At 38.8% G+C, this 18,033-nt stretch overlaps 2 protein-coding genes across 2 annotated transcripts in view; both read left to right on the top strand.

The window, feature by feature from the left end:
* The first annotated feature begins 6,133 nt into the window (after positions 1–6,133).
* figla (folliculogenesis specific bHLH transcription factor) lies at positions 6,134–14,048 on the top strand. The gene is made up of 6 exons (XM_087171643.1): positions 6,134–6,388; positions 7,081–7,227; positions 7,331–7,420; positions 9,156–9,324; positions 13,578–13,660; positions 14,019–14,048. The coding sequence occupies exons 1-6, from the start codon at positions 6,188–6,190 to the stop codon at positions 14,046–14,048; spliced, it is 720 nt and encodes a 239-aa protein (XP_087027769.1). The 5' UTR covers positions 6,134–6,187.
* add2 (adducin 2 (beta)) overlaps positions 13,338–18,033 on the top strand; it is a 21,110-nt gene continuing 16,414 nt past the window's right edge. Inside the window, exon 1 of the mRNA XM_023397682.2 lies at positions 13,338–13,660. The gene's annotated coding sequence lies outside the window, so the exon portion shown is untranslated. The remainder of the gene's footprint in view (positions 13,661–18,033) is intronic.

The following is an 18,033-nucleotide window of genomic DNA, read 5'->3' as shown; positions in this document are numbered from 1 at the left end:
AGAATACATACACACATTTTTCTGTAAACACACTGCTTTCAGTGTCGTATACTGTATGTCAATCTCACAACCGCAGGCCACACATTCTCCTTCATATAGGTAAATTATATTCCACAAACTTGCTAAAGGCACCTGAGGCAGCATGTGACCAAAGCCTTATCATTTCTTACTAAAAAGGAACAAATCAAGCAGAAACTGTTTGTTAACACAGCATTTGTGTATCTGAGCACACTTGAAAGCAACCCCCATGATCATCGGTATCATATGAATAACTATTTTTAACCCAAGCTTCAAAGTTATGTGTGGTCACAGGGGGTGGCAGTGGTCTAAAAGAAATAAATAGCTGATAGAAATGCATGGATCGAACTGCACATCATTCAGCTACTTTCACATTCATCTCCTGCAATAACCTTTGACTGTCAGTCTGACAAAAACGATGCCACACGTGTCTTCAAATAGCAGTCATTGTGCACAGGCTTTTCCAGTGATGCATCTGATGAGAAGAGCTACCTGTGGCCCTGGTGAAATAGTGGGAGGGAATCTTCCACAGAACAATCACCATATAAATTTGACTCACGGGTTACCATGGTTATCAGCGGACGCCCGGAAACATAAAAAACGGCAAATAACGGCATAAAATGCAAGAAATAATAAGGTAGATCAGATCTGATCCAACATTATTTTTTTGTTTACAAACAGGAAGCAAAAGGCGGGAATACAAATATACAATCAAAAGTCCCAAGCCCACAATTGAATGCAAATGTTTTGGTTTCATCAAGGAAATGTGATATAAGTGCTGTCCATTTCCTCTTTAAACCAATTTGAGCCCTGGCAGCCTCTCACACTCAATCACTCACTAGGGGAAGTCAATTAAGTCTGTGAGGGTTCAGGGCTTAGGGGGGGCATTGGGATTTGGCCAAACCACACTCCCAGACAAGTGCAGCATTGCTTTGAGTCTGGGATGGATGAAATGCCACATACCTACAAATGTGAGTTCTGTGTGTTTATTTCCAAAGGACAAATCATAAATCACTTCAAACAGACATTTGACTCTTTTCATGCACACATGACGAAATTAGAAGTTATATTGTATTTCGGAATGAGGGCGTCCCAAGGCTTGCCATTGTATTTATACTCTCCACTTTAATGAAGAGACCCTCCACAGCTGTGAGTGTGACTCCACATGGAGTTGTACTCGGTCTCTGAGTGGGAGTGTGTAGGGACCGGATTGGAATTGGGCCTGACTGTGGGCCAATGGTTGAAAACAGTTTGGACAGAGGGAAATGCAAAGGGGACAATACCGTGTGTAAGTTTCCATAATGCATATAAATGGTTAAAGTCTATGCAAAGAGTCCATGCACAAAGTTTGACACTGCAAACTCAAACATCACACCGTAAAAAACATAATATCAGCATTATGGAGACCATTTCACGGCCCTTGTCACCCCATGACAGCCTCGTAGTTTTGTTTTCCATTCATGCACAAGGTTAGTTTAACAATCAATGCACAGGTGCAGTCTGAAGTGAACTTGGTATACATAGGAGCAAACAACCATTCAAGATGACTATAAAATCAAATTCAAAATATTTAATACATTATTTAATAATATGCTATCATATCCCTCTGGATGATAATGTGGTACATAACATAAAATGTTACATTTGGTTTTGCAAGCAGTAAGGAGCAATATAATATTGAATGTCACTTAGCTAACAAAAGGGGCTTTATTGTAGTGAGAATTTAGTCTCTTTGGTATTAAAATGTACATCAATTCAAGATGACATTTAAGCCACACAATTTTCTGGATATTAGAAAGTCCTCACAGCTTTTTGCTGCTATACTTACACTCCATGAATAAGGAATAATTTCTGAACTGTTACAGTGTTTAACCAAAACCAGAAATCCCATCTGAAGAACAACTTAGAACAAATAGTTTGATTAACAAATAGATTAATGCTGAAAACTATGTGAAATTCAGTTTGTGCAAGAGGAAAAGGCATCTGGAAACAGGATGGGCATAGGAAATGATTCTTTGAGTCTGAGTTACACCCTATGATGAACTTACATCATAAGTGATGTAACCTACTAACCTAGGATCATTGGATGTTTCATGTCTTTCAACAATAGACACTCTCACTCAGGTAACACAGCCAGGGTGGATGAGACCCCCAGACTCGTGTCCCAGCAACAGCTCACAGTGTTTCCCATACACTGAATTTTATTTGTGGTAGCCCGCCACAATACCACCATTGACATCAACACATACTGATTTTTTTTTACTATTTCAAATGTGTAAAATTTTATTTCATATAGACACATAGAAATGTGCACAATTATTCACTCAGCCCCTCTCTGCCCTGCTCTCTCTCTCTCTCTCTCACACACAAACATGTTGACAATGGACCTGTTTGTCATAGATGCACTGGCTGAAAATAATTCATTTGGGCTTTGCAAACAGAAATGATGTAGGGGTTTATTTGCATAAAGAACAAAGAGGTGAGATACGATCACAAGTTTCTCGAGACTTCATTTTAATGTCAGTTGTGAGCTGACGCACTAAGAGATGTCCACTTGTGATTGGATGACCCAGGATGCATATTAATGCCACGTCTGAACAGGGCCTCTGCTATGGTCTTGATAGGTCTCCTCTCTGCCACCCTGTGATGGTTAAAGTATGAATGGTCTGCAGAGAGTGGCCTGCAAAGCTCTGAGATCCCACTTCTATGAAAAGAGCTCTCTATTCCCACCATTGCTCTACCAGCTTGTGATGTTTGGGCTTCTTTCTATTTACCTCTTCAGTCTGATCTACTCAGGCAGCTCAAAGAAGCACATTTGCTTTGAGGTCTCTGACAGTAGGGCCACAGTGGTCCCAGGTACAGTAACAGCGACCAGTGAGTCACTGTAGTGATGAGTGAGGACACCTCTCAACACCCTGGACTGTGATTGGGGCTGCTCTGCTGCTCTTGCGAGAGCAATGTGCTTCCATGGTGAGATGTTGATTAGCTGATGTGATGAGCTGATGATGTTGCTGCTGATGTCATGTCCTTGAACTGCTTTTGTCATCTGGTTGTGGAAGAAAGCAAAAACAGGCTGGGCCTTTGTGCAGCTGCTCAGGATGTTCAAGTTTGCACATCTAGTTTATGACACAAAGAAACAGTCCAGTGACAGTAACTCAGTTTATTTTATATTGTTGATGCTCTCAAGGGGACTGGAGGACTCTGGTCTAGCCTTAGTAAAAATAATATGATTATTAGGGCTGTCAAGCGATTAGAAAAAGTAATGTAATTAATTCCATGCTTTGTCATTATTTAATCCAAATTAATCGCATATATCAATATTTGCCATGAGAAGCAAGTTAATTAGTGCACCACCCCACCCAGAGCAGTACATTACAATACAGTATATGGCGTTACTTTCTTTGCAATGTCTCAGCCATGTAAACTGTGTGAGCCTTTCCTGTCAGAAAGAGTGGATCTTTGACATTTTCAACACAAGACCATCTACTGATTCCTTGTCTGAATTGGCCTCATTAGAAATTTGGAGTGGCACAGGAGGGTCTGAATGATCTTTGGTTGAATGTACCAGGTTCATTTACGTAATTAGTTTGTTTTGCTTCCTGCCCAAGTGTGTTTCCTGCCTTTGTGATTACCTGCTCCCCTTGTGTATAGCTCTGCCCTCCCCTCAGCCTGTTGGTTTGTTTGTTCAGTTTGTTGATCGGCTGTGGTGCTGTTGAGCTGTTGTAATTGGTATGTGTGAGTGTGGTAGAAAAGCGCTATATGTGTAGAAAAAAACTGTACAAATGGCTGAATGCAGCTTGTAGTTTAAAGCACTAAATAAGGATAAGACTTGACAAGCCTTATGTAAGTGAAATCTATTTACCTTTTAAATCTTTGAACTATAGGCTACCACCCAGCCTTTCTGCATTTGGGTCTTGAAATCCTTTAAACTACAACACTAATCTTCCAACATTGATAGGGCGCATACCTCTTCTACAAAAGCCTTTCTCTTAGAAAGTCAGTAATAGTCTGAAAGACTGCGAGTATAAACACAACAAGGCTATATAGGCGGCTGGTGAACAGATCAATTTTCATGCTTGGCGAGATGACATTTGATGTCTCAGACAACCTCTGTAGTCTCCACTTGACAGCATCTGCTTTTTTTAAGTACTGATGTACTGTATTTTATGTCAAAGAATCAACCACCTTCCCTTATGTCGGGCATCTAACAGACTAATTCCTGTAGCACTCTATTATGACCTCCTCCACCTCCGCCATGTTTGTTGTTGTTAGAAACTTTTGACTCTGAGCTGCAGTCTAGTGGATGTTTTGCTTAACATCCATGCCAATGTAAATGACAAGTTAAAGTATGTGGCATATTTAGATGGGGGAAAGGGGCAGTGGGAGTGAGAGACAGTAAATCTGGTACATGCTAACGGATCGTGCCAATTTAAGGATTACCAAGGGAAGGAGAGGGAACAGTGTACCCATCCATCACTGCCAGACCAAGTAGGTTTGAATTGGATTGATTGGGGCCGGTGGAGAGACCAGCAGCAGCAAAGGCAAATGCATGGAAGAGATGTCTATGATGTCTATGTTGGTGAAATGGCAGCATATACTCCACAACATAATCGCATAATAATAAGAAGATGGCGAGATGAACGAAGAACAGCCAAAGATCAAAGGTCAAAAGAACAAAAGTTGACAAGGAAGTGCAATGATCAGGAAAGGGTGAAGAGCTGTGTTAACATTGATGAGTCCTTCTGACAGCATGGTTGGACTGGCAAAGAAATTAAGCCCTGAACTTATCCATTGCAGCCCACCCACACCCTGGATGACAGGCACACTTTTAACTTTTATGGCTTTATAAAACATTATGGCTAATTTGATGGTCCACTGGCTGACCGATGTGGCACCCCACTAGACGGCAGCCTACTGCTGCAGCAGTCAACCAGGATTTGTCCAAATAGTTGGATGGCCAGTCTGAGTAAGTCCAACTTGACAGGTGGGTAACATTAGCTTTGTTATAGAGCCAATAGGTCACTATTGTTGTTGTCCTGTTTGCTAATGTTTATAATAGCTAACTAAATGGTTAGTTAGCACGCAGGTACTGGTATCACATTTGTGTGTCTGGTAATGTTAAATTAGCCTACTTGTAGCAGTGTGCTTCTCAATGTCATGAATTTGGCTGAACTACCTCAAAGAGAAGACAGTCAATATCAGGTAGCCTATCAGTCAGCTCAATCATGCCAATACAGTTGAAGAAACTCCTCACATAGAGTGTAAAGCCCCACTGGAGAGGTTTAGCCTGGCTGACTCTGAAATTCTCAGGTAAGTGGTAAACTCTCTACATTCACTCTCCAACCTACTTTTTTGAAGACGTTTTTCATTCAGTGGATGAAGACATCCTTATTCACAATAACAATGGAAGCATTTTATGAAACTGTTTCTTAATGAAATATTGAATATGTTTATTCTCACAGTGGCAGCTCTGCATTTGTATAACATGAAAGAAGACAATGACTGCAAGCAATAACTGAAGTAATTGCATGCCCTTTATAAAACTGTAAAATATGAACTCCTTGACACTGACAATAAAGAGGAAAGAGAAAAAAAATTAGAAAAAAATATTTCAACCCATCATCCATTCATTATACGTACAAATAAAATACAGTAATAAATATAATAAAGAAATAAATATACATATAAATAACACATACATATAATAAATATGAAAGCTTTGAAAGAACAAGCATGAGAGAAAAGATAATAAAACACCAATCAAAAATGATCCATTTCATAAAGACCTGCGATAAAGACATCAGATCACAACTGTTGGGCCTTGAACTGAACAAAAGAACTTATACTCAGGTTTTAACATTTTTTCTAATTAAAGGAATCAAATCTTTGAGGTATAGCCAATTTTGGTATTTCATAGATTTATTCAATCTCTGAGGATTAATTGTGTTGAAATTTAAGGCACTGAACAGATAATTTAAGAAGATAAAAAAAATTCAGCTCAGCTCACCTTTTGACGGACAGACTCAACCTTCTGCAGACAGGGTCCTGATTGCACACGTCGCACAGGTGTGATCCTTCCCCCTCCCGGGACCCTCCTATCGTTGCCATTTTCCAGGTGAACATGGCATAGTACAGGGAAAAAAGTGTGACAGGTTGTCAGGGTTAATAGATGTTACTCGTTAAAATGAAGGTGCCTGCGGAGGAATTAATGGGCGATATTTTGAAGCGTTTAACAGGCGAGTCTGTGCTGCCTGTGTACCGCAACATTGAGAAGTTTAAACGAGCGAAGGAGGGTTTATATTTCGTCGCCGAAGACTTCACTGAAACTGTGAAAAAAAGAGAAATGGTCAACGCTAAGGAACGACTGAGAGTGAGTGTTCATTGGAAATTACGTTGAAGATGGCAAGAACAAACGTTTGCTAGTTTAGTTATGTTGAATGTAACGTTAGCTAGCATCTTGCTAGCTTCGCTAGTCTATCAAGCTGAAAAGTAGCCGCCTGTAAACGCTTTAACGCTTTAAAGTTTACAAAAACCTTTCAGGAGTCTCAGAGTTATTATCTTTTACTCACACCACCGAGCACACCAACTTTCATACCAACACCACGAATACATTTCGGCCTTGATTTATTTTCTTTCCAATCTCCAAACTGTCTAGCTAGTTTATTTGAGGCTTAATAGACCAACAACCACTGTCAGTTTTATTTTAATGTTTTCAATCAACATGGTCGCCACATGATTAAATATACCTGTGGCCATATATGTGAGGTAAAATAAGGTAACCTGATCTTGTTTTTAAATGTTCTATATTTGCTTGTAGGCCTGCACTTAATATTCTCTGTCTCCTCTCTCATATATATATATATATATATATTTGAAATGCAACTCTAACCTACTCTACTGTATTATCACATAAGAGCAAAAAAGGACCCTTTTCCCTTTGCTGGGTTTTGCTTCAAGATACTTGTTTAACTTAACTTATAGTTATATAACATTTGAAAGATTTTCTCATCAACCCAATTTTCCACACAGTGGATATGAAACTTAAGCCTCTTTTCTGTGCAGATCAGGAATTTGAACACTATGTTCTCCCGCTTGAAGCGTATGGTGCCACTTATGAGACCGGACCGGAAGCCCAGTAAAGTGGACACGCTCAAAGCTGCCACGGAATACATTCGATTGCTTGTTGCAGTTTTGCAGGACAGTGACAGTGTAAGTACTTTAGTCATCATGACAAGTGCTCTTTGTTGTTTTTCCAAGTACAACACTAACACTTATTTTTAAATGTTGATTGGTGTTATTTTCTGTTTCTCAGCATGATGGCTGCAGGACTGATTTCTTAAAGAATGCAATCACTTATGGTCAGACTCAAGGCTTTGGCAGTGACCTATGGAGGGTGGATGATGTAAGTGTTGTTTGTCTTTTCTATTGTGCAGTTATGTAGTAATAGACTCAGTTAAGTTCATGTAGACTAGAGTTGTGCCAGTAAGGCAGCCATATTTTAGTTGGAGCTAATACACATGTAATGCAAACAGTGTAGGAGGAAATGTAATTATTGCATGGGCAGCACATAATCCACATATGATACTATTCTCAGGATCCCAGTGGATTTAGTGGCTTTGTGGAGAGGCACCTAATAATGTACTTATATATTAAATGCTGAGCGGCAGCTCTGTGTAAAAACACACACTAAAGGCCACAAATATTATGAGGATGAAATGGCTCTGGTAATAATCAGTTGTACAGTCCTGGTCCAAAATATTGGTACCCCTGAATTTCAAGTACATAATTCAGAATATCTTCAGAAAATAAATGCAAATAAACTAAATTTGTATAACCAGAATATTTTCATAAAATGTCCATTGTTACTGAACAAAAGAAAAGAAACTTACATATTAGTGAAATAATACAAACATAAAATGTACCCCAGACCTAATTATTGGCACCCTTTTTTGATGAGTAAAAAACAAGAGCCTCACCAGTGTTTAATTTTTAGTGTTCACATGACCTGACTTTAGCAATGAATGATGGTTTTACTGCATAAAAAAAGGGCTGATGGCTTCCAGTTTCTTTTTCACAATTGCAAAGGAGAGATGAAAAAACATAACAGTTCCAAAGGCTACAAGGCAATCGCCAAAGATCTTAAAATCACTTTTTCAACAGTTCTTAATGTTATCAAGAAGTGTCAGTCATAAATCTCTCAAGGTGCTTCCAGGACGCGGCACTAAGAAGAAACTCAAAAGGCATTTTAGAGCAAAATATGACCCAGTGTCAGAAAACACCGTTTGAGGCAAAGTCCTGCAACCTTAAAGTGATAGTTTTCAGGTTCAGATCGGCGCCTTATCATTTTGCAGATGCAGGTGGGTGTACTGGCATAGAAGCTGAGCCGTGTACTACTGTGTATGGGAGCAGCAGAAAAAAATTATTTTAGCCACATAAAAACGATCAATTTAAATGTATGCTATATTTTGAATTTTTTCTCAGCTTTATTTTGGCGCCAACAGCCCTTAAAGATTCAAAGAGCTGACATGCAGTGTAATACAGGAATATGGAAGTTCAACGATTGAGAAAATGTAGTGCCAAAGGAAAGGGCAGTAATGTTATATAGAATAACTTTGTTTTCAACACCTGACTGGGACATTGAGCTCCTCATTTTACTGCTCTGGTTATACTGGACCTGGTCTATTGTATTTGAACCTGTCACCTGTAACTAAACATAAATGATTCCTAGTTGTCCCCAAAAATATAATGAAGAATTGCGCAGTGACATTTTTTGGAAGAGTGTTTTAATTTGTATTTGTTGGATAAGAGATGTAAAGTTATTCATTCTACAGCCTTAAAATTAAATTATTTTACTTGGACAGATAATTGATTTTCCACATTTTTTGTGTGGAGACAAGCGTGAAACTTAACTATACAACTTCGATTTTATTACAGCTGTCCCACCGAATATGAAATTAGATATGGATGGATATGGAGTTTTTTATGCTGTAAAACTGTGTTAGCATTGAACAGCAGTCATTTTTTTCTGCTTTTATTTATCATAATTGTCATGGCCTTTTCAAGTTTGAAGCTGGTCAGTATTTGACAGTAGAAGGTTATGTTTTGACACACTTTAACTTGCATGTTTCTTCTGACAGCTGCTCAACATGTCAGATGAGCGCATGGAAGATGGATTCACTATGCCGCCAGAACCCGTAACAGAGGATGGAGATATAACCAATCTGGTGTTGCAACATTGTGTAATGCCTGCATACCAGTTCATCATCCAAGTAGCACCTGATCAGACTTCGGTAACTCATTTAACTTGTCTAACATTATGCCTGATTTTATACTCTGTGTTTGTCATCTACATTCCACCTGCATTTCTGAAGCTGTGCAGCAATTATGAAAACAGACGGTTGATGTTGGTTATAAATCAGTGTTTTACTCTCGTAGTCAGTCTGTCAGTCAAAGAGAAAAACGTCATGACTTAACTACAGCATGTTAACCTTTTGATCTTAACAAATTGGCCGTTTAAATCAATGTCACATTAAGTCTTGCAGCTATCGGAGAAAGCATTTTGAACTTGAATTAATGTCCTGTAGCTGTTGCTTTTTGGCTCTGAATATTTGCACCAAGGTTTTTATGAAGATTTTGATTTGTGAAAGAAAATCAGTTGTCTATTATGAATGCTTTGTTAATCAGGCGCTCACTTAATAACATAATTCAGTTATTAGACTAAGTGGATGCATCAGCTGAGATAAATGGTGTAACCTTTCCAACACAAGACAGGCATCCTTCATAATTAGAGAAAACCAGACCCCTCAAACAATCAGACAATCAGACAGGTGAATAATGCCAGAAATATGCCCCGTTCCAACTGGCAATCAACACAAAGCATTTGATTGTCTTCCGTCCTCAGTGTGGACCTATCATTTGAGACATTCATATCATCCTGGCAAGTACCTTGTCATCTGATTGGGCAATTTAAGGTGGGGGGGTTTAGGACTGACAAGTTTTTTTTGTTTGTTTGTTTAAATAGTTCCCATACTCATGCCATTGTTTCATTCTCGGATTTTCCGTGAACTGCTGTTGAGGTTTTATTGTGACTTTCACAAACTGTTGGTCTTGGTAAACAACCTTTTTTCTTTTTTGTGGATGTGTGCTTTTGTTTGATGACAGTACAAACAATGAAACGAAGATTAGTTTCACATGAGGAAAATTGAAGCTTTGGCACAAAATATTTCTCTGTAAACATCAGTTATTTATACTTTTTATTCCATAAAGTCTGAGTGGGAAAAAATCTGAACTCTGTAAGGACTCACGCTGTCACTTTTTCTTTTTCATTCAGCAGCTGTCTCAACCCTGCTGAGCGGTGTTTGGAGCAGATGGCTTGAACAAATATTGGAGACATGCCAGGTTCGATTTATTTTAAATACATGAATATCTAATCAGTGAAAAGAAGTACATTTTCAGGTAAAGTCCAAGCATGGCAAACGTTTTAAAAAACTCCACACTGAAGGGTGTAAATGACTTTGACAGAACAGGCAGGTATATCAGGGCTATAATTATGTGAATGTTATAATTATTTTTCCTTGTAACTGTTATTGTAATGAATTGTATGCAAAAAGGGTATTAGTCGTAATAGTGGTACCAGACCCAAATATGATCATTAGTCCAAGATTATACTAGTGTAGCCCCCAAGTGGACTGAAAGATCATTGTCATTTGTAAGAAATTTTCAATTGACAATTTGTACAAAAAAAACTTCCAAAAAACAAGCACAGATGTCATTCTGACATGCCACAACAGGGAAAGCAGGTGTAAATGATAACATTAATGTAGTAGATTTCCATGTTACTGCTTCAGTTCCAGAGTCCTGGTATTTTACATGTTGTCTCACTGTCATAGTCATAGCTTACAGGGGACACATAAACAGACCAGGTTGTTAATGTTATTAGTAAGACCTGTGCTTTTCCTACTATAAGTCAAAATGTCTGGGGGAAAGGTCTGTTGCTTAATGTGTGGGCTGTTTTAATTCCATTTTCAAACCAGACGAAACTAATGTTAGTTTGTTAATTGATCTATTTGTAATTTAATTGTATTTAGTAGAAATTTGGTTTAGTGTTAAATCCTGGTATCTCCCTGCTCTACACGTCACTACACTGGCGCTGTACTACCCGTCCCAGCAGAAAACGCTGACACAGGTGTTTCCAGTTATTCTGGCTGATCAGATTTAAGTTCAAATTAGTTGTGACTTGGAAGCTTTATTGTTAAGTAATATGGAGCAGAGTGGAAAAGACCTTGTCAGAGTAATTTCTCCCACTGATTTGATATGCATTGTTACACTGCCCTCCACTGGTTGAATGTGTCAGATCAGACACCGTTAGCTGTGATCAGTAGTGTACCCTGTTGTACCTACAACCAGAACTTACAGACGTCAGGGCACTCATCACACCACTGTTAACTGCGGGTACTGTTAGCAGTATGCAGACGTTTGTGCACACCCAGGCATATTTAGTTGATCTTTGAAGTGAAAAGAAGTAAATAAAACTCCTGCAGCAAATGTATTTGAAAGAAATCTGACTTTTTTTCAATTGTTCATGCAATGTAAGTTTTTTTTATTTCATGAACTTAAAAAATGGGATTGAAACAGTAATGTGGTCCTGTTTTGTTTTCTTTTTTGCTGTTTTTTTTTTTTTTTTTTACAGCCATCTGTAAGCTTTATTTTCAGTTCCTCCTCCAGTTGCTTAGAAGAGCTCAAGGATTAAATAGTCAGAGAATTTATTAGCTCTGGAATACTAATGAGTTCATTAAGTTTTAATTTTTCTTTAATCTGAAGTTCATATGTACAGTATATCAGTATCAGTTTATCAGTTATTTGTTGTATGGGTTGTATTTACCTCCTTTCACATAAAAAAATCAACAAAATATGTGATTTGTCCACAGGGTGCAAACAATGCACTACTCTTTTGTTCTGTTTGGGGATTTTTGAGGGAATTATATGGAGAATAAATTTCACACTCAGAATTAGGACTAATTTAAAAAGGATAAAATGGTGAAGGGTAAATACGGTATAGGGCACTACATAGTGAACTGAGTGATTTCAGACACCGCCCATGGCTTCAGATATGTCCTCCCTCTTCAGATCAAGGATGACATTTCTATCAATAAGTCAGTGAATGTAGTCATTGTGTTAAGAGAAATTTGTTGGTGAATAAACCTGTAATCTTAATAGAAGTAACTTTTGTTTTATTTATTTAGGGGCCTGTTGCATTGAAGAATGAATCGTCTCTGAGAAAAATCCTATTTTAGTTGTCTTATATAATTTTATTTTTCAAATGTAGATTTTGTTTGAGTATATATAAATGTGTTTTTATTTTCATTTTACAAACTGTATCCTTGGCAGCCCTTAAAATTACAAGACACCTTCAATTCCTGTAAATTTTATTTAAAAGTGTTTTATGTTTTCTAAGTCTAATATGTACCTTCTGCATTTAACCTCTGTTATTTATCAACTTGATGAAGTGCTGATTGAAGATAGAAATTTATTCCAGAAGAATCTGCCCATATAATTAAAGTCTGTTTGCCAAGTTGTCTCCTGCTTAAAGTTTTAACTTTTAACTACACAGCTAAGACTACTACACTGTTCAACTGGAAACATCAGAAATACATGAGTAATGTGGAAATTTCACATTGTAATACGTTTTATTTCATCCATTATGTCACTTAGTGCAGATCATATATTTTTTTTATTAAATAAAAAATTAAATAAAAATAAAGTAGCAATACCCCAGTAGCCTGTAAGGGACTTACAAGTTAATATTTAAATATCTGAAATGTTCAGCCAAACTTCCGATGGTATTAAAATACAAATACACATTATGCAGAATGCCGCTCAGAGTGTGATATACAGTATATTGAGATAGGACTAACATATAAGTAGTATTTTTATGTTGTGCCTTGTAGAGGTGGAACTAAATGTGTAACAATCTCATCAATTTAAATAGTGTTTTGTCTTTATCAGCAAAGTGAATAAATGTAGCAGAGAGATACTGATGGTATTTCCCTGTATAAGAAGTAGGGGAGTAAAGATTTTAAGTGGCAGGAAATGGGAATACAAATCGGTATTTTAAAAACCTATTGGTTAATTTTCTACCTCTGTTTGTTGATGTCTGTCTAAATTGTAACGTAACAACCACCTAACATGTTTTAAACCACCATACTCCGGTGTACAGGCCCTCCTCCGTTATAACAGATGGTGGCGCCTTTTTAACGAGATGTGTTTTGTCCCACTTGAACTGGGCCTTGCCAACTACACAACGTTTTAGGAGACAGCACTAGAAACCCCCCAGAGCTGTACGTAGGCTTTACAAATACAATAACCAAGTGCGTCGCTGACATTGGTTCCCACTGGGAACCCTTGGGTGTCAGACGGAGGATAGGCGTGGCAGTGGGCTGGTCCAGGCGCACTGTGCGATGAAAAACATCAGGGTCCATTGACTTGGAATCAGCTGAGGCCCTGAAATTGTCTGACAAAGGAGCCCTGGTGTCGCAACCCAATACTGATCTGTGATCAAGCACATCTGCTCGTTCTGAGGACGGCTGTGGGCTGTGGGTGTGCCGCACCCACACTGAAGACCCGGTCCCGAGGATGCACTGAGGTGAGCAGCCTTCTGCTTATATTTGTTTAGTTGTGTCGAACACGGCGATCATGGTTAAATGACTGGGCGTAGGACAGGGTCCTCCCTGCCGCGTGCATGAGCGGTGTGTGCGCATTTCACTGATGAAGTCTCATTCTGACACGATGCTGTCCTTACTGCCCGCTGTTTACCGTGTTGTTCCTGCTCATGGTGCAGCCTGCACGCTCTCTACGGATGGACTCTATTATATGCCTGTATAGAATATGAAAGTAAACGCACAGTTATTTCACGCACAGATTTGAGTCCATACTGCTTCGTCTTGTGTTGTGCGGTGAAGGCCTGGTGTGTTCAGGGTCTCATTTGTGTCGTCTGCTTACAGGGTGACTCTGCAAGTGTTCTGGTGCCGTAGCCATGCAGAGTCTCATGTCGCTCATAAACGAGCCCGTGATGCTTTTTGTTGTTTCACGATCAAACGGGCTGTTTGTGCTGCGGACACTGAAGGCTGTTGTTAGTATGTTGGACATGATGAGCTCTTTGGATGATTGGAAAACGTGGTGGATGGTTGTGAATTCGCCGAGGAGAGGCGTGCAGTGTTGTGCCGTCGCCGCTGGCCTCTGCATTTTGCGGGTGGCCATTAGCTGATCCTCCGCTCTGCTGGTGCTGATGCTGCAGCGCGTGCGAGTGTTGCTAGGCAGCCATGCAGAGCGCGGGCCGCTAGCGGGTGGAGGAACTGAGGATGCTTAAAAAAAAAACCCATAAAACGATACTGTGTATTCAGGTTGAAATATGAGGCTGTAGATTCAGTGTTGTGTGCTGCACTCACATGACTTACTGATCAATAGGCCTTTTCTCCTCGTCCTCCCCCATGTGACTCAGTAGGCTGTGTATGAGGTACACATATTTTTTTATTTATTTATTTTATAAATCCCGAAGCACAATGGCTGACATTGAACCTGAGATGGATCGCAGCCACAGTGATGTCGAAGAAGTTGATGTTAAAGTCGATGTTATTAGAAATTAAGAGCCCACTATACATTCTCATATAATAGGCTATCTTACAAAAATCAAGACTTTTGTTATTGATCTAGTTATAGAAACTGTGCATGTAAAAATTGCCCAAGTCTTACAGGATTTTGTTGTTTTATTTAGTCAAAAACACCTGAACTTGTAGTAATTTGTAGCTATTGGAAACCAAACATGAGATATAGAGGGAGTAAACAATTGATAATGATTAGTAAATATGTAACCATGACCGAAAAAACAACATACAGCTTATGAGCTGAATATATTCACAGTTTGTTGAAGTTCTTTCATTACTGTTTTGCAGTTTCTGTCACATGAGGAATAATCAAACAATATTACTCTGTAGTTAATGTAAACAACGTTACTTTAATATTCCTTTGACTACAGTGGACTCCATCTCTCCCCAATTCTTTAATTCTGCATTTTCATTTGTATATTGTCATACTGTTTATTATATTCAATGTGGTTTGCCAAAGTGGAGGCCAAATTATCCATTAGAGACTGTAGAGTCAGGAATGTCCTGCTGCACTGTCGACCCCATTTATTATACTTCTTCATTAAACATTCATTAATGCATTTTCATCTTGTGTATCCTGCATTTCTGAAAGACACTCTATCAAATGTTTTGACTTAATGAGTGCATTTATTTCAGGTTGAATACAGCAGAGATGTCTGCCTTTTATGTTACTGTAAATAATGGTGTTGTAATAGTTTTAGTTTAGTGTAGGTTTACCTTAGTCTTGTGTTGGGCAGGTATATAAAGCTGAAAGCTGTGTGAGAAAATAAATTATATCCAATAAAAATGCAGTTGGGTTTCAGTTATACTAACTGAGAAGTAATCAGTTTGGATAGCCAATTAGAGCAGCATCTGAACAAGTATTTAGTAAAAGTTTAAAAATTAAAAACATGTTTATTTCAGCTCATAAAATCATAGAATGAGGTTGGAAATTTTAATGTTTGTAATACGATGTAATAAGATAACAGTTCTTTAGCTTTATCTTATTTTTAAAAACTAGTTTGGAAAGTTACTGATTTGTTAAAAACTAGTTCCATAATGGGTGGGATCCACCTAACAGCCATAATGACATAAGTCTAATGAAAGCCGAACCAAAGAAAATCAATCCGGAGCTACTTAGGTAATTATACCCCTACCTGCCTCCCTGCTGCTGGATGTCGATGCTCAGACAAGAGACTAAACCACTGCAAGTGGGTAGATTTACAGCAGAGTCGATACAAACATACAGTGGCTTCAGAAAGTATTCAGACCCTGTCACAGGTTTAATAAAAAAAATTGCTGTTTTTTGCCCATTAGTCATAATGACAAAATGAAAACAGATTTTCAGAAAGGTTTTAGACATTCAAAAAATATATATTTATATATATATATATATATATATATATATATATATTACAAAAGTATTCAGACCCTTGGCTGTGGCTCTTTTAGTGTTTGCTGTAATTATCTTTGAGATGTGTCTAGAACTAGAGTCCACCTGAAAACTGAATTCATTGGACAGAGTTTAAAGAGGCACACACCTACGGTCCTACAATTCACACTGCAGGTCAGGAAAAAACAAGCCATGAAATCCAAGAAACTCTCTGCAGACCTCTGAGAAATCGTGGGGAGGCATAGATCAGGGCGAGGGTATAAAACCTTTTCTAAAGCTCTGAGTGTTCCCAGGAGCACAGTAATGATTGTGAAATGAAAGAAGTTTGAAAACCATCAGGACAGTTCCTGGAGTTGGCTGCACAGCCAAACAGAGTCACTGATCAAGAACCCAACAGTCACAGTCACAGAGATGGGAGATCCTGCAGGAAGGACGACCATCTCAGCAGCACTCCATCAGTCAGGCCTGTATAGTAGAGTGGCTACACTACTTTGACTGAAAGGCGTGATAGCCTGTTTACAGTTTGCCAAGTGAGATTTAGAAGACTCTGAGAGCATGAGGAAGAAGATTCTCTGGTCTGATGAGACAAAAACTGAACCCTCTGAGCAGAACTCCAGACACGATGAATGGCGAACACCATGCCTGGTGGCTTCATGTCATGGGGGTGATCTCAGCTGCACGGACAGGGAGATTGGTCAGAATTGAGGGAAGGATGAATGCAGGCAAATGCAGAGAGGTCCTTAAAGAAGACCAGAGTCCACATGACGTGAGACTTTCAGTTTACCTTTCAGCACAGCAATGACCTGAAGCAGCCAAGCTGGAGTGGCTTCAGGACAAGTCTCTGACTGTCCTGGAATGGCCCAAAATCCAGGTGTGCAAGGTTTGTAGAGACTCACCCGAGAAGACTTAAGGCTGTAACTGCTGCCAAAGAGGCTTCTACAAAGTACTGAACTAAAGGTCCCAATACTTTTCCAACAGAGAGATTTCAGTTTTGCTTTTATTTTTCTTCTTAAAACATGTTTTCACTCTGTCATTATGAGACAGCGAGTGTAGATAGACAATAATGGCAACGTTAACGGGTCTGAATACTTTCTGAGGTCACTATAAATGTGAATATAATGTTCACCAAGTTCTATTTCATAGGAAATTGGTGGTTTAGTTTGGTTTTAGTTTTGAAGTTTGGGCTAAAGATCTCAGAGTGAAGCCTGATGTGTCTTATAGCAAATCTACATGTCCACCATGCCAGTATGAAATGTCCTGATCCATGAGTCCAGGTGAGGGAGTCATAATTAGGTTACAGATGGACGTATAAAAAGCTTTTTAAAGCATTAAACAATTTACATAATTGCCATTTTATGGTTTTTATTTGAAAATAAGAAGCGACCTCTAGGATATGAAAGAGTGGCAGGAAATCAGCTCTGTCAGCCATCACAGGATAAGAGGAAGCAGCGATGGCGGGCCAGCCGCCAGATCTCCATGTCTCCCCTTAGTCATTAGGACCCTCCCTGGAGAGAGAGGCTTTCTGTCTGCTGCCTGTCAGCAGCTGTGCTCCCTCTACCCCCAGAGAGAGAGTCATATACACTGTGAAACATCCTCTATTGTGAGAGAGAGAAAGAGAGGTGCCGCTTCACATTCTGGCTTTCATAGACCGACTGCTGCTTTAATTAGTGACGTGTTAAATACATCCATCTGTGTGCATTTAAATGTTAATTACAAAGATATATATATATGAGAAACAAAAAAATTAAAAAGGAAACACCATCTATTATACATTCAGTTTTTATCTGAGAGCAGTTTGGCTTGTAAACAACATAATACTGATCTGTCAGTGTATGTTTAGGGGCCTTGGTTAATAATGATGTTTCAGTGCATTTGAGCCGAGGAAGCCTGATGTTAAAGAACAGATGCACAGTTTATCCAGAAACACCATTAAAGGTTTAGTCATCTGTCCGTTTCTCATGTGCAATGCAATGAGACTGAGTA

The sequence above is a fragment of the Seriola lalandi genome, unplaced genomic scaffold (genome assembly GCF_002814215.2).
Source record: "Seriola lalandi dorsalis isolate HSWRI2012SDOR001 ecotype SW California unplaced genomic scaffold, Sedor1 jcf7180002054883, whole genome shotgun sequence".
NCBI classification, from domain to species: domain Eukaryota; kingdom Metazoa; phylum Chordata; class Actinopteri; order Carangiformes; family Carangidae; genus Seriola; species Seriola lalandi.
Note: the sequence above shows the minus strand (reverse complement) of the source record. Positions and strands in the feature narration are given on the sequence as shown.

What these genes read in the sequence shown, in the direction of transcription:
- figla (XM_087171643.1), top strand. Translation starts at nt 6,188, where the DNA reads ATGTTACTCGTTAAAATGAAGGTGCCTGCGGAGGAATTAATGGGCGAT. An exon ending in TTTTGCAGGACAGTGACAGT is followed by an intron (nt 7,228 to 7,330) that starts GTAAGTACTTTA and finishes TCTGTTTCTCAG; the next exon opens with CATGATGGCTGCAGGACTGA. An exon ending in ACCTATGGAGGGTGGATGAT is followed by an intron (nt 7,421 to 9,155) that starts GTAAGTGTTGTT and finishes TTCTTCTGACAG; the next exon opens with CTGCTCAACATGTCAGATGA.